Genomic DNA, 15,747 nt, shown 5'->3' with positions numbered 1-15,747 from the left:
GGCTTGAGAAATGAGCTGCAGCCATTGTAGGAGTAGAACCCGAATCTTCAGCGTTACGAGCGAACACTTAAACCACATTTGTCTTTGTAGAAAAAAAACAAAACTATAGAAAGGATGTTTCTCAAAAGGATTATGTCTGTTGATACCATACATAGTGTCATACCCTCCCAATGAAAAAATTCGTTTAATTCTCCAAACGAGCACCCTTGCATTGTCGAGCAAACCATGACAAGTTATTGAAAATTCATATAGACAACGACACTGCTCAAAATAGGTATTTATCACCAAGTTTCAAACTGAGCTTCTCGCTCTGTAGTTGACTGTAACTTACAGAAGCTACTGACCCCTTAACTAAACAGCAAATTTCATTTTGTCAGACAAATTACCACCAATGAACATGTTGATGGAATCTTTTCTAGGTTTCACTGAACAAAGAGCACAAAGGCAGTTAATCTATCACAGTCGTTTCTTCGTTTCTATCCGAATTAATAAAAGACTACGTACGGGGTCAGGTTTAGGGTGGTGCCTCAAATATGAGCGGCCACTTGAATGGTGTTCTAGCCATCATACGACGTCAGTATCAGGAGCATTTCTACGTCCATTGTAAGTCTCACTGCTTCAATTCAGCCCTGTTTCATTGCTCTTCTTCAAATTCGTCCTCGTCACGATATGGCTGAAATATTGCCGATGTGACGTTAAATATTAACTCACTCACTCACTCAAATTCGTCAAATGAATTAAGTCAGCTGTTCAAAATATATCCTTTGCATTTTCATATTCAGCAAAGAGCCTTTTTCTAAAGAACTGGAATCCAGTAAACATGTCAAAGAAGCAATGGGGCGTGCAGATTCCTTATCCACTTTCAAAGCATTCGGCGAAAGCCTGACTGCCCTAGAACAGGACGGTAAGAGCCTTTACCCGTTACTTTCCATGTTAAAATCTGCTACATTCGAGCCTCTAGTTTAAACTCGGTTGTCATTAGTAACTTAAGGGGGTGATAGGGGTAGTCTAGTGGTTAAAGTGTTCGCTAGTCACGTCGAAGACCCGGGTTCGAATCCCCACTTTGATACAATGTTCTAAGCCCATTTCTGGTGTCCCCCGCCGTTATATTGCTGGAATATTGTCCCCACTCACTCATTCAATAGCAGCTGGAAACAAATCCGTGATATTTGCATGGAATAAAGAAACCGCAGATTTGTCAAGTAAATATGACATACTATGCCATGGTATATAGGGCGACCAACTAACCCCTGGATCCATACCCGATAAGTCAATAGCTGTGTTATCGCTTTCTTGATCATCTGAATTTGAACAGAGACTGAACAGTCCGTGGTCGATATTTCGTGTCTTGTTCGTTACACAAGCACAGATAAAACAGGGAGGAGAATACTTCAACAGTTCATAGAACTGAAACAAAACCAGCTGAACAACAAGTTGACAGATAAAACAGGGAGGAGAATACTTCAACAGTTCTTAGAACTGAAACAAAACCAGCTGAACAACAAGTTGACAGATAAAACAGGGAGGAGAATACTTCAACAGTTCTTAGAACTGAAACAAAACCAGACAACAGTTCTTAGAACTGAAACAAAACCAGCTGAACAACAAGGACAGATAAAACAGGGAGGAACCAAAGTTCTTAGACTGAAACAAAACCAGCTGAACAACAAGTTGACAGATAAAACAGGGAGACGTTCGCTGCAACACCACCTGATACAGAGGGAGGAGAATTCATGACGCTGAACAACAGCATGTTGAAACCAAAGACTGAGTAACGTTGACTCGCTGCAGATAAGAGGTCACGCTTTGTTTGGTACTGGACTTCGATAAGGACCTTTTCCCAGATGTTCATGTTGTGACCAGAACGAAGTGCGTGTATCATGTGCTACTGCTGAGTTGACCATTCAGTGCCACAGGACTTGTGAAAACATATCTCAGGTCAACAATGGTAACGGAACTGCTAAAGATGCACTAGCACTTCTTCGTACCCACAGTGAGTTGTATATCGATTTTGCACTAAATTCTCAATAATGTACAAGTTTTAAGCCCGTTTTCTTCGGCTTGTAATTTTTCATAAAATGTACCTGGTATCATTCTTTGGTATATCGTGTTTATAAACCGCCCTTGTTTGAATACACAATGCCCTTTAGTAAGCATTAAAAGGTAACATTATCTTATATTTGCGATTACACTTTCTCAGTAAACAGTCCCATTCGGGATTCGAACCCACACCCTCAGAGTCAGGCACCTAATCGCCAGCACACAAAGTCAGGTATTCGACTTTCAATTTCGTGGCAGCCGCGGTGGCTGAGCGGGTTAGGTGGCTGACTCTGTGTGCTGGCATTAGGTGCCTGACCCTGGGACTGTGGGTTCGAATCGTACAAACGTACTAGAATCTGTGCTAGAAGTACTTGAATTATCTACTAGAGAAAGTGTAATCCCAAATATAACATATGTTGCTCTTGTTTGGTTCGCCATCTTCGTATTTTTTATTATTTGCTATTGATAGATAGGGCTGCAACGATTCAGTTCGATTCATCGAAAATCGAATCTGACACCTTAGTTTCGATTTTCAGTAACCATTAACGCTATTTCGATTCGATATTTGCAAATCTATTCAAATTATTACCAGACACTTGACTTTTGAAAGTTTTACTTTATTAACGTTTATGGTCCTTGACATAGGGACAAAACAAATTAAAAGTGCTGTTCTGTGTTTAAACATCATATTTTATTTGTTTGAAAAAGGTTACATCATTTACATTCCTGATTTCCTATTCAAATATTGGAATAAACTTTCAGTGCGTTTTGTTTAATAAACTATGATTAATAAATCTGATGTTTTTACTTAAATAAAGAATCGAATCGAAATGATCGAACAGATGGTCCAATATCGAAAATCGAATAGAATCGGAGTCTGGGTGAATCGTTGCAGCCCTATATAGCTAAAATCTTCTCTCTCGTTTTTCATTTGAATTTCTGTTCTGTTTTGTTCTCGTTGACCTGGTGAAATGTTTTAAAAGTATGTTATATTGTATAAAGATATGGTATATCTCTAATCATCTCGTGATTTGGATTGGTTGACTTTGACCTGCTTGTGTTTGGCTCGTTTCTTCACGGTGCAGCTTTTAATCGGTGCATGTGTTTCGGTGCATATCATTGATTGTATTAATTATCATATCTTAAGTGCAAATAATTGCAATGATCCATGAAACGTTTTGTTAGCAACGTAGTTGAATATATTAATCTTTCCAGCAGTGATGAGCTTACAGTTTAATGTTCCCTCGTAGCTACCCAGACTCTTGTGTTGGAATGACTTCTAGGTGATATGGTCAAAACTACAGCCACCTCACTTATTACCATGTAAAGTCGTTTCCGCGTCAAAGAAACGTAGATAGTGGTATTTTGTTGCTAAACATCTTGATCAAATAACATTTTTTTCAATTACAATGTAACCGCATGTTGCATAAAAAGACTTAAAGATTGACATTTAAAGATTAACTAATAAACATCTCAGGTACTATACTCGTCAAGATCGTCTATTTTACACTGATTCGGGTAGACAGACACGCGTGACGCCATGATTGTTGTGACGTCACGGTTGTAATCTGTGACGTCACAATCACGACTATTACTGGAACTCGAATGTGTGTCAAGCAGGCCGAAATATGCCGCCGAACGAAGCTAGTGTGAACAAAAGGAGTGGAATGCACATGAACTTTGTTCATAATGACCAAATTTGGTAGGTAAATCATATTTGTAAATTGTCTTTGTAATGGGGTGAGTGAGTATCGTTTGATATTTTCAGCAATATCCCAGTAATCATGGCGGGGACACCAGAGATGGGCTTCACCCATTGTACCAAGTGGGGAATCGAACTGGGGCTTTCGGCGTGACGAACGAACGTTTCAGTCACTTGGCTAGCCCACAGCCGTAAGTAAAAGATTCTGTTCAACCTATAAATACCAGCAACATATGCATTATTTGCGCTAATCCTTTAGATTCTCTATTCTATTATTCTGCAGGAAGGATCATGTTCGCCATGAAACCAGCTCCCAGCTCAGGAAATGGCCAGAGAGAGATGGGGGTACCTCGTACAGGAGTACGACACGGTAGGGAAGCTGAGTATACTCGACCAGACATTTTGCAGATTCATTTAACGTCTGGCGTACAATAATAAGATGTTGTCATGGTAGGTGTGACCAGTTCATAACTTGGCTTTGTCACGGGCAAACTAACTGTGCTCGTAACATCATACAAAGGGTGTATAATTTTGTAACACATTTTCTTAGCAGGTTCCAGGTTCCGTTTGTTTCCAAAAGGAAAAGGAAAAAGGTGATTTGAAGTCACTACATAACATATCGCTCAGCTGTTCGGTATTATGGACAATGGTTTGGTTTGCCTGGAAACAACCTCGTATAGAGTGACAATTTGTACCCTGTGGGGGGAGCTGTGTCAAAATATGGTGTTCATTTATTCCGCCGTAACGGCCGGCATAGGTTGCGGGGTGAATTCTAACGCGAAATTCCTTCTGGTTAGGTCCTGACAACACCATGCTGAAGGTAACGCGGGGCTCGGGTGCTCAGGCTCCGTGACTCGGCAGATAATGGCAACACAAGTGACGTTCACCATTGCTCATGATTTCAGTTACCTGTTTGCATACGATCTTAATATTGTCGACTGTGGCAGAAACAATATTCAGTCCACTCAGTCAAGCTTGATTCCATGAATTTGACATACAAAAAATACATAAACAGTAAAGTTCATCTGACTGTACATCTTCCACCATCAAGTGCACTTTATCTCCATACTGTTATGACATTTAGACATCTTGTTGGAAGAAAAACGTTTCCGTTTGTAAGACCTCTGCTGATACAGCATAAAACAGAACCCGCTCGGTTTTATACATTCTCTTCCGTATACTTCACAGATCAGTTAGAACTGAAATTTGACAGGGACTGGTTACAGATCAGGAACATACGTTGGTCTTGAGAAGACATTTTACGGCCGCTTCGCTATTCAGTCACTAGGACACACATTCACAAAAGGTGTTTTTTTCAGTAGGAAGATATCCAGCTGTCATTAGTTTCTTAATCGAAACTTCCTAGTGAATCTGGATACAATCGCACCTCCATTTCTGTCCTTTAGTCATTTTGAACCGAGAAAACCAACAATTACAGGATGTGTGGATCCAGAATTAAATCTGGTGTCTTGACCATTGACTGGGAGATACTGGCCTTGCGAAAAGTTATCTATAGATGATGTGCTTTTTTTTATTACAATGGTATTTCTCTCAGTCAGACTACCAGGGGCGGTGGGGTAGCCTAGTGTTTAAAGCGTTCGCTCGTCACGCCGACGACCCGGGTCGATTCCCCACATGGGCACAATGTGTGAAGCCCATTTCTGGTGTTCCCCGCCATGATATTGCTGGAATATTGCTAAAAGCGGCGTAAAACCAAACTGACTCACTCACTCAGTACTACCAGACTTACATATTGGACGGGGCGGTCGGGTAGCCCATTGGTTAAAGCGTTCACTCATCACAGTTCTCTATTCCCCACATGGGTAAGATGTGAAGCCTATTTCCTGTCTCCCCCGCTGCTGCGATAAAAGCGACGTAAAACTAGACTCACTCACTACAAATAGAATTTCTATACAAAAGTGTCCTTGTGTACATATCTATGAATGAATTTTCGGGAACTAACTCATTTTTCAAATATATTCTTTCCGAAGAAGCATTTGTGACAGGAAGAGAATAAACGTAACATCCTTTCCATGCATTCAAAATTTTGTAGTTTGTATTTAGTTCAACTGTCGAAATGCTCTATACTGTCATTTTGAGTATTCCAATAAATATACTTATAGTATGACATTAAGGCTCCTCTCATAAATGGTACCATGCTCCTGGCCCGATATTTGTTAATAATCCCCAAAAGACATCATGCAAATACAGTGATGAACCCCTGAGTGAACATGAAGTTTTTCTTCACCAATTACATGAAAAATAGCAAAAACAATAAGAAGTTGAAAGCACTATCAAAAACTACTGATATAATGTGACCTTCAATAAACCAGGTCAAACATTGTAACACTTATTCCTGCTTATAAATAGCTCCTAATGCCTAGTTGCACAAAATTTGCGTAGATAGATACTCATGCTATTGATCACTGGATTGTCAGGTCCAGACTCGGTTATTTACAGGCCACCGCGATATAGCTGGAATATTGCTGAGTGAAGCGTTAAACAACAACCAACCTATTCACTGCTGGATGAAGACAGGCAAATTTCAAACAGTCTCTCGGCTAATGTGGCGCCACATATTCTACATGTACTGTAGTGTGGAGAAACACCTAAGGCCTATGAACTCCCATGAGTCAATATAGGTCTGACTTCCTTAGATTTTTGCAAAGACGACTGTGTTGGGCATCATAACGATTCTGATACTACACCAACATTGTTATAAAAATATGGTTCAAACCATTTTCTTCCTACATGTAGATTCCTGGGCATTCTATCAGGCCCTAACACAGTTGTAATTTCCAAGATCCAGTAAATTCCCAGGGGAGGTAACTCCGATTATACTACAACATAAACTGCCTAAGATTTGTTTCCTTGGTCACGATCCCTGTATGAAAAAATATCATACATTTCACTCAGTATTATGTTCCCATTTATGGTGTCCCCTTCCATGATGTTGCTGGAATATTGCTAAAAGCAGCATAGAAACATACTCACTCACTCACTCAGTATTATGTTACCATTTATGGTGTCCCCTTCCATGATGTTGCTGGAATATTGCTAAAAGCAGCATAGAAACATACTCACTCACTCACTCAGTATTATGTTACCATTTATGGTGTCCCCTTCCATGATGTTGCTGGAATATTGCTAAAAGCAGCATAGAAACATACTCACTCACTCACTCAGTATTATGTTACCATTTATGGTGTCCCCTTCCATGATGTTGCTGGAATATTGCTAAAAGCAGCATAGAAACATACTCACTCACTCACTCAGTATTCTGTTACCATTTATGGTGTCCCCTTCCATGATGTTGCTGGAATATTGCTAAAAGCAGCATAGAAACATACTCACTCACTCACTCAGTATTATGTTACCATTTATGGTGTCCCCTTCCATGATGTTGCTGGAATATTGCTAAAAGCAGCATAGAAACATACTCACTCACTCACTCAGTATTATGTTACCATTTATGGTGTCCCCTTCCATGATGTTGCTGGAATATTGCTAAAAGCAGCATAGAAACATACTCACTCACTCACTCAGCATTCTGTTAACATAAAGTGGTTGTTTACATGTTTCTACAATATTGCCACCTGTTCACTCATGTTCTATCAGTATTGTCCCCACTAACATCACGTGGTTCAATCCACTCTGTTTACAGATGACCAGTGTCCTGGAGGGGAAGCCCCCTAAACCTGGCCACTCCATCTATGGCGCCCAACCACAGGCAAAACAAGGAGATATCCGGCTTCCACCAATCAAACCCTTCAAAACAACCAGAGATACTTCCTTCCCCTTGACAACAGCCCGTGAGATTGGCTGGAAGGCAGCTGGGCCAGTAAAAGACCCCCTGTGTAACAAGTGGGCACCTCGGGCCCGAGGTCAGTTTGGCATCCTGAAACTGCTGAAATGGCCGGCTGAGGCTGCTCCTTAAGTCTGGGAGGAGGACTCCTGACAACAGAGGCATCTTACCTTAGATGTTCATCTTTTGAAACTGTTTTCTGTCTAATATAAGATAACTGTGGCTCATGTTTTAACATTTATTACACTGATAATATGTACAAAACATTGTAAACATTGTATTTTCATGAACAATACTTGTGCATGATGAAGTTTGTTATTTACATCATCCTGGTTACCAGGAGCAATCTGTATCCAATACATCATGAAACATGGGGACTTGATGTCAATGATTGATAATATCTGTGAAAGGAAGAGTCCTCATCATCCATTACACAATAAATCCTTGTTGTTTAACAATTTCCATATGTTTTAATGACTCACTATTATCTTGTCATTTGTGACGACAAAAAGCTGTTGATAGAGAGTCACGCTTCACCGAGTCACATTCACTTCTGCAATACTGAGAACATGATAACCATATTGACTCAACATTTAATGAGTCCTATGTACATATCCCTGATGAGGAATGACTTGGTGATGTCAGCTGTTTCCGTCATCCTCAACTGTGTCGTCTTCGTCTGAGGAATCTCTGTCTTCATACACCACCTGTGGTCTGTTGGTATTTACAACCATGTCCGCCAGATCTTCATCCGAGTCATCACTGGGTGGCAGCATGTCATCAGGAATCGTTTCACTTTTGCCCTGGTTCGTTCCCTCCTGGAATGCAGGTGGCCTGAAACAAAACAGTCAACTGGAGGTTGGCTACTCGACTATAGGAGAACTAAAATTAGAGGCATGTTAAATTATTTGAACTTAAACAATTCTGACAACTTCCACATATCACATTAGCCCCTATCTATCTCACCACAGCTCTCACTATCTCATAAGAGCCCCTAAGCACCTCTCCACAGCTCTCACTATCTAATAATAGCCCCTAAGCACCACAGCTTTCACTATCTCATAATAGCCCCTAAGCACCTCACCACTGTTCTCCCTATCTAATAATAGCCCCTAAGCACCTCACCACAGCTCTCACTATCTCATAATAGCCCCTAAGCACCTCACCACTGTTCTCCCTATCTAATAATAGCCCCTAATCACCTCACCACAGCTTTCACTATCTCATAATAGCCCCTAAGCACCTCTCCACAGCTCTCACTATCTAATAATAGCCCCTAAGCACCACAGCTTTGATCACTATCTCATAATAGCCCCTAAGCACCTCACCACTGTTCTCCCTATCTAATAATAGCCCCTAATCACCTCACCACTGTTCTCCCTATCTAATAATAGCCCCTAATCACCTCACCACTGTTCTCCCTATCTAATAATAGCCCCTAATCACCTCACCACAGCTTTCACTATCTCATAATAGCCCCTAAGCACCTCACCACAGCTCTCACTATCTAATAATAACCCCAAAGCACCTCACCTCAGCTCTCACTATCTCATAATAGCCCCTAAGCACCTCACCACAGCTTTCACTATCTCATAATAGCCCCTAAGCACCTCACCACAGTTTTCCAAATCTCATAATAGCCCATAAGCACCTCACCACAGCTCTCACTATCTCATAATAGCCCCTATCTATCTCACTACAGCTCTCACTATCTCATAATAGCCCCTATCTATCTCACCACAGCTCTCCATATCTCATAATAGCCCCTAAACACCTCACAACAGCTCTCACTATCTAATAATAGCCCCTAAGCACCTCACCACAGCTTTCACTATCTCATAATAGCCCCTAAGCACCTCACCACAGTTTTCCAAATCTCATAATAGCCCATAAGCACCTCACCACAGCTCTCACTATCTCATAATAGCCCCTATCTATCTCACCACAGCTCTCACTATCTCATAATAGCCCCTATCTATCTCACCACAGCTCTCCATATCTCATAATAGCCCCCAAGCACCTCACAACAGTTCTCCCCATTCAGATTCATCGCTGGCCCTCCCTACCTCACCACAGCCCAGCTGCATCTCAAAGTAGCTACTTACCACCTTACCAAGTCTTAGACTATACAGCACAGCCCCTCCTAACTTCATGACAACCTCATCTCATATCACCAACCTTCCATCTCACCACAGCCAGACCCAATCTCATCAACGCTCCTCGCCATCTCACCACAGCCCAACCCTATCTCATCAACGCTCCTCGCCATCTCACCACAGCCCAACCCTATCTCATCAACGCTCCTCTCCATCTCACCACAGCCAGACCCTATCTCATCAACGCTCCTCGCCATCTCACCACAGCCCAACCATATCTCATCAACGCTCTCTCGCTCATCCACAGCCATCTCACCACAGCCTAACCCTATCTCATCAACGCCTCGCCATCTCACCACAGCCCAACCCTATCTCATCAACGCTCTCGCCATCTCACCACAGCCCAACCCTATCTGACCAACCCTCCTCACCACAACCCCTGCACAACCTCATCACAGCCCAACCCTATCTCACCACTCAACCCTCCTTACAACAACTCACCACAGCCCAACCCTATCTCACAACAACCCTCCCCACAATCTCACCACAACCCAACCCTATCTCACAAAACCTCCACATCTCTCAACAACCCTGCACATCTCATTCCAGCCAATCTCTTGTCTCATAACAGTCTCTACCCACTTCACCACAGGTGCTCTCATCTCACAACAACCCCTGCACATCTCACCACAGGTGCTCTCCGTCTCACAACAACCCCAGCACATCTCACCACAGGTGCTCTCTCCATCTCACAACAACCCCTGCACATCTCACCACAGGTGCTCTGCTCTCCATCTCACAACAACCCCTGCACATCTCACTCACCACTCCATCTCACAACAACCCTGGTCTCACCACAGGTGCTCTCCATCTCACAACAACCCCTGCACATCTCACCACAGGTGCTCTCCATCTCACAACAACCCCTGCACATCTCACCACAGGTGCTCTCCATCTCACAACAACCCCTGCACATCTCACCACAGGTGCTCTCCATCTCACAACAACCCCTGCACATCTCACCACAGCTGCTGCTCTCCATGCACATCACAACAACCCCTGCACATCTCACCACAGGTGCTCTCCATCTCACAACAACCCTGCACATCTCACCACACCCATCTCACAACAACCCCCTGCTCTCACCACGGCTGCTCACAACAACCCCTGCACATCTCACCACAGCTGCTCTCCATCTCACAACAACCCCTGCACATCTCACCATGGCACTCTCCATCTCACAACAACCCCTGCACATCTCACCACAGCTGCTCTCCATCTCACAACAACCCCTGCACATCTCACCACAGCTGCTCTCCATCTCACAACAACCACTGCACATCTCACCACAGGTGCTCTCCATTTCACAACAACCCCTGCACATCTCACCACAGCCCTTCATCCTTGATGTGCTTGATCTGGTCCTTGTACAGGATGCTGAGGATCTCTGCTCGCACCTTGTCTCCTTCAGCAATAGGCTCCACCAGCACAAAGTCTCCTGGATAATATTTATTGCATGACAGATAACTAGAATAATCATTCTCTTGTTATGTTCTACTAAGTGGAATGAAATCATCAAATACTAATCAGTACTTACTGTTAGAAGAACATCTTTAGTTTTTGCAAATTTGAATATCAATAATGAGCAAGTTGAAGCAATATTCCACCATTATCATGGCAGACATCACAAATAGACTTAACACATTGCACCCAACATTAATGGGAATCGAACATCTGTCATTGGCATGACAAGCAAATACTTTAACAACTATGCCACATAAAGAGAAAAAAATCATGCCTTACATGCAAGTTTTCTGAATATGCAGGCAACACTTGTCTTTTTTATTAACAAGGATATAACAACAAAATACAAAGTCATTAACTTATGATTATGATATAACTACAAAAAAAACCACCACAGATACTAGCATGAAATATTTCAATGGCAACAGGCCTTACAACAACTCTGTCTTATTACCAAAGTCCAATCTGTTATAAGCTCACATAAAATCATAAGAAATTACTGATAGATTCCTAGTCAGGAACTGAAACAAACTGATGAATGCAGGATCTGCTGATTATTTCTATGTTTGGAAACTGCTGATTATTTTTATGTTTGGAAACTGCTGATTATTTCTATGTTTCAATTTGTTTGGAAACAGGAAATGGGGCACAGTGTGCAAACAAAAATCTCCAACTGCTACATAACCCTGTTGATATTAACTGAACTCACCTCTCTTTATCCACACATTCTTTCTGAACCTGGTGGGCATACTGACAAGGTATCTGGTGCTTCCTGCTGTCTCTACTTCATGAAGGTTGTTGCCTCGACTGGCTGTAACCTGTGCATAGAAGAAGTAAACAACTTGTGATGACCATGGCTTCACCTCACGCCCGATGCAGATACTAGCCTGTACATGGTCAGCAATGGTGTACACATTGCCAGGTTTAAATGCTTTATTACTCAGCTGCACTTTGGGATGTAAAATGTTTGCAAGTGAATTTATGATATGATGATATGATGGAGATACATAAATAATGAACATAGATACATAGGTAAGTATATGACTTATATGAATAATATTAATAATATTGTAAATCGTGGAAAAGTATTGTACGTTTCGAGTGTGAAGTATCTGTTAGTATGTCAATATGGAACTACTATGTTGGAACCGTCCTGGCTACTTCTGTGGGGGCCCTTCAGGGTATGCAGAATAGTAGAAAATAGTAAGATTAAGGTTTTAACATAGTCACTGGTACAAGGATGGAGAACTGAGCCCTGCTGCACTCCTGAACATGTGTTCCCCGATTTATGGCCCCACCACATCAGTGGAATGATTGACAATGTCTGTAGTGAACTTGTGTGATGATGTGTGGAGTGATGATGTCTGTAGTGAACCTTAAAGATGTGTGAATTTTGAACATTTGAACAATTTATGAATATTTGATCACATATCAACACCTGGATGTATGATAACCACACTACATATTATTACTATTATTACTACATATTGATACAAATATAATAAAACATACACAATATATTTTAGTTTGTATGTTCCTATTTAAATTTGATCTATGGCCCTTTTGACTTTTCTTTGGCCCTTTTGACTACAACCCTTGGGGCCGACATATTTGTTATTGTGGATGTATTTTGTGTACATCTACGAATGGAAGTGGATAAACAGCACATCGCAGCCTCCTGTGAATGACTGAGCTTAAGCAACAGCTAAACTGAAACTGGTTTTGAGAACATTAGATACAGTCGTCTATATACTGCCAGGTTAGGATACATTTGTCGTGCATATTAACCATAGTACATAATCCAACAACAACCCTGACACAACGGTCCTACTGCAGGTTGGGGAAACCTACCGATCGGCCTATGATACGGGATATTAAAGGCCATTCTGCCTATTTTGCTATAGGCTGAAAATTAATGACATAGATATTCAGTTTTAGTTTTCAAAAGGAAAATCTATGCAAAATTGTGTTCTTAATGAAACATCTTTTCCTGAACATGATATATATTTCCATTTAGTCAAAAAAAAATGTTTTCAAGCTGAGGAGGTCCATTAACATTCATCTCTATGATCATATAAAACCATTTCGTGCGGAAATTAATAGTTTGAGAAATACTTAGAAAAATGTTCAAATATATTGGCCTATTATAGGCCGATCGGTAGGTTTCTCCCCAACCTGTACTGTACAGCAATAATAGCCAATAACATTATATTATTGGCTATTATTGCTAGTACAGTACAGGTTGGGGAAATTTTCCTACTGCCTATGTCAGTATGTCACACATGTGCGCCCGAATTTGTCACCTACCCTGACGATCTCTTGGTCTCCTTCGGGAAGAACATAATCATTAAGAACCTCTTTTACGACATGCTTTCTCTTTGTAGCCTTGGACATTTCACACAAATCAGTATGTTAACGTGTGTTATGATGAAACCTCAAGTTAAACTGAAAGCACGTTGAAGCAGACTAAAACATTGCTCAACACATGGACAAGGGAAGTAATCCAACAACTTCCTGTCCAAAACGTGTATACCACTAAATATTAATTTATACATCAACTACGGACATGTTGATGTATTAAATGCGTAATTTTCATTAGTAAATACGGAATTATCACTGCTATGATATTGTTAATGTCTTACCGTGTCTCACAGATGAACAATACCGTATATGAACAGTCATCATGGCTTGTTAAAGTTGTCTGTCGGAGAGTTGACATTTCGTCCATTATATGTGATAACGTTCGCATCTGTTAAATTATTTATTTCATTTACCAATTACTCCCATCAAGACCAACGTCAGGCGGAGACGTTCCGTAGACTGGTGTGATTAGGGACCCTTCATAATTTATGGCTAGTGGGGTGATGCTGATTTTAAATTTATTTTATGATATTTTTTTGGTTTTAGTTTTTTGTTTTGTTTTGTTTTGTTGGTTTTTTGTTGTTTTTTTGGTGTGTTTTTTTTTGGTGGTGGTGGTGGGGGTTGTTCTGGGGAGGTAGTTGGGGTCAGCAATAAAAATTTTGGGAAGGGGGGATCATTGATCTTTTTTCATGATGTGCAAGGGGGGTCACTTACTTTGTACGTAAAGTTAAGGGGGGATAATTTCACATTGTACATGCTTCTGCATACAAATCACACACACACACACACACACACACACACCTTGTCATAAATTATGAACGGTCCCTTACATAGTATGCACATTATAAGTAACATAACACATCACATCTATGTTTCATAAAACAATTTAATAGAAAATGATGTTACTTGTTGTAAGGAATATCGTCTTTTCATTCACAGACAATAGGCATCGGGCAAAGAGTAATTCATTTGGTGGATTATCAAAATCTCGATTAAAGTTTTAATATGGCATGACATTAAAGTATAAGGAGTGAGTTACTGAGTCACGGAGGTAGGTTTAAAGGCGCTAAGAACAGTGCTCCAGTAATATCAGAGTAAGTAAGCGTAAAGATGCAGGTCTTAACACGTGAAAACAAGGGTCATCGGTATGGGGCTGACAAACCAAAAACCATAATCAGAGTAAATATCGGGTTTGAACACGCCACCATAGGTTACTTACTCGCCTAAGGGAGACAACTCTGCGCATCGTATTGCCGGAACACATCTGCTGGATACAGATGTCCTTGTGTACACTTAAAGCACTGTATGTTTGAATTGGCGATAAAGGTATGACAGCCGTTACAGCTTACGCATCTCAAGGCGGTGGGGTAGCCTAGTGGTTAAGGCGTTCGCTCGTCACGCCGAAGACCAGGGGTTCGATTCCCCACATGGGTACAAAGCCCATTTCTGGTGCCCCCCCCCCCCCCCCCTCCTAAAACGGCGTAAAACTAAATTCACTCACTCCATATCTCAATTCGCGAATACCCGATGTCATCAGTATTTGACAGCGATGCACATGAAACACATCCCGTAACAGATGTTTCTTTTGATTAGGAACTGTATTAATTTGGTAGCTTTTAATTACATGCTGTCCCGGAATTAAATTCCAAGTTAAAAGAAACTTTTTGGATTTTCATACTGCTATTTCAGACAACAAAATTTGTTTGACATTAGGACAAAAAATAAATATGTTGATTTACGTACAAATTTCAGTTTGGATTTCGCTTGTTGAATACAACTGGGTTCACTTTGAGTAGCACGCCACCTGAACACCTTGGATCTCGTATCGTTTGAGATACACGAGGACCAACGCGGCCTCAGGTCAGTGACCTGTACTGAAGAATGTAGTGTCACAGACAACAAGGTTGTATCCGCATGTAGACCGCCTCCATGGTGTAGTGGTTAGAGCGTCCACCCGGAGAGCGGAAGGTCGCGGGTTCGATCCACGGCCGCGTCATACCAAAAGACGTTAAAATATGGTACTTGTTGGTCCCTGCCTGGCGCTCGGCATTAATGGGTACAACAAAGACTGGTCGGTTCGGAGTCAGTATAATGTGTCTGTGTGGGGTATTCATGCTTAACTGCGGCATGGTATCTCATGCAGTGAGCTAGCACTATAAAATCAGCTAAGTTTGGGTTAGTACAAGCAGCCACACATACACACGCATGAACGTCGTCAT

General features: G+C 41.4%; 2 protein-coding genes across 2 annotated transcripts; one reads left to right on the top strand and one right to left on the bottom strand.

The window, feature by feature from the left end:
- Positions 1 to 3,663: 3,663 nt before the first annotated feature.
- LOC124270939 lies at positions 3,664 to 7,687 on the top strand. The gene is made up of 3 exons (XM_046706003.1): positions 3,664 to 3,742; positions 4,026 to 4,112; positions 7,407 to 7,687. The coding sequence occupies exons 2-3, from the start codon at positions 4,068 to 4,070 to the stop codon at positions 7,677 to 7,679; spliced, it is 318 nt and encodes a 105-aa protein (XP_046561959.1). The 5' UTR covers positions 3,664 to 3,742; positions 4,026 to 4,067; the 3' UTR covers positions 7,680 to 7,687.
- Positions 7,688 to 7,771: 84 nt separating this feature from the next.
- LOC124270938 (probable RNA-binding protein EIF1AD) lies at positions 7,772 to 13,660 on the bottom strand. Its single transcript, XM_046706001.1, has 4 exons — positions 13,475 to 13,660; positions 11,877 to 11,985; positions 11,033 to 11,141; positions 7,772 to 8,381 (listed from the first exon to the last, which is right to left on the bottom strand). Exons 1-4 carry the CDS (start codon positions 13,559 to 13,561, stop codon positions 8,189 to 8,191), a joined length of 498 nt encoding a protein of 165 aa, XP_046561957.1. The 5' UTR covers positions 13,562 to 13,660; the 3' UTR covers positions 7,772 to 8,188.
- Between the last annotated feature and the right edge of the window lie 2,087 nt (positions 13,661 to 15,747).

This window comes from Haliotis rubra, unplaced genomic scaffold (genome assembly GCF_003918875.1).
Source record: "Haliotis rubra isolate DU_JTF1 unplaced genomic scaffold, ASM391887v1 Scf156, whole genome shotgun sequence".
NCBI lineage: Eukaryota > Metazoa > Mollusca > Gastropoda > Lepetellida > Haliotidae > Haliotis > Haliotis rubra.
The sequence above is the reverse complement of the archived record's forward strand: the minus strand, read 5'-3'. Positions and strand labels throughout refer to the sequence as shown.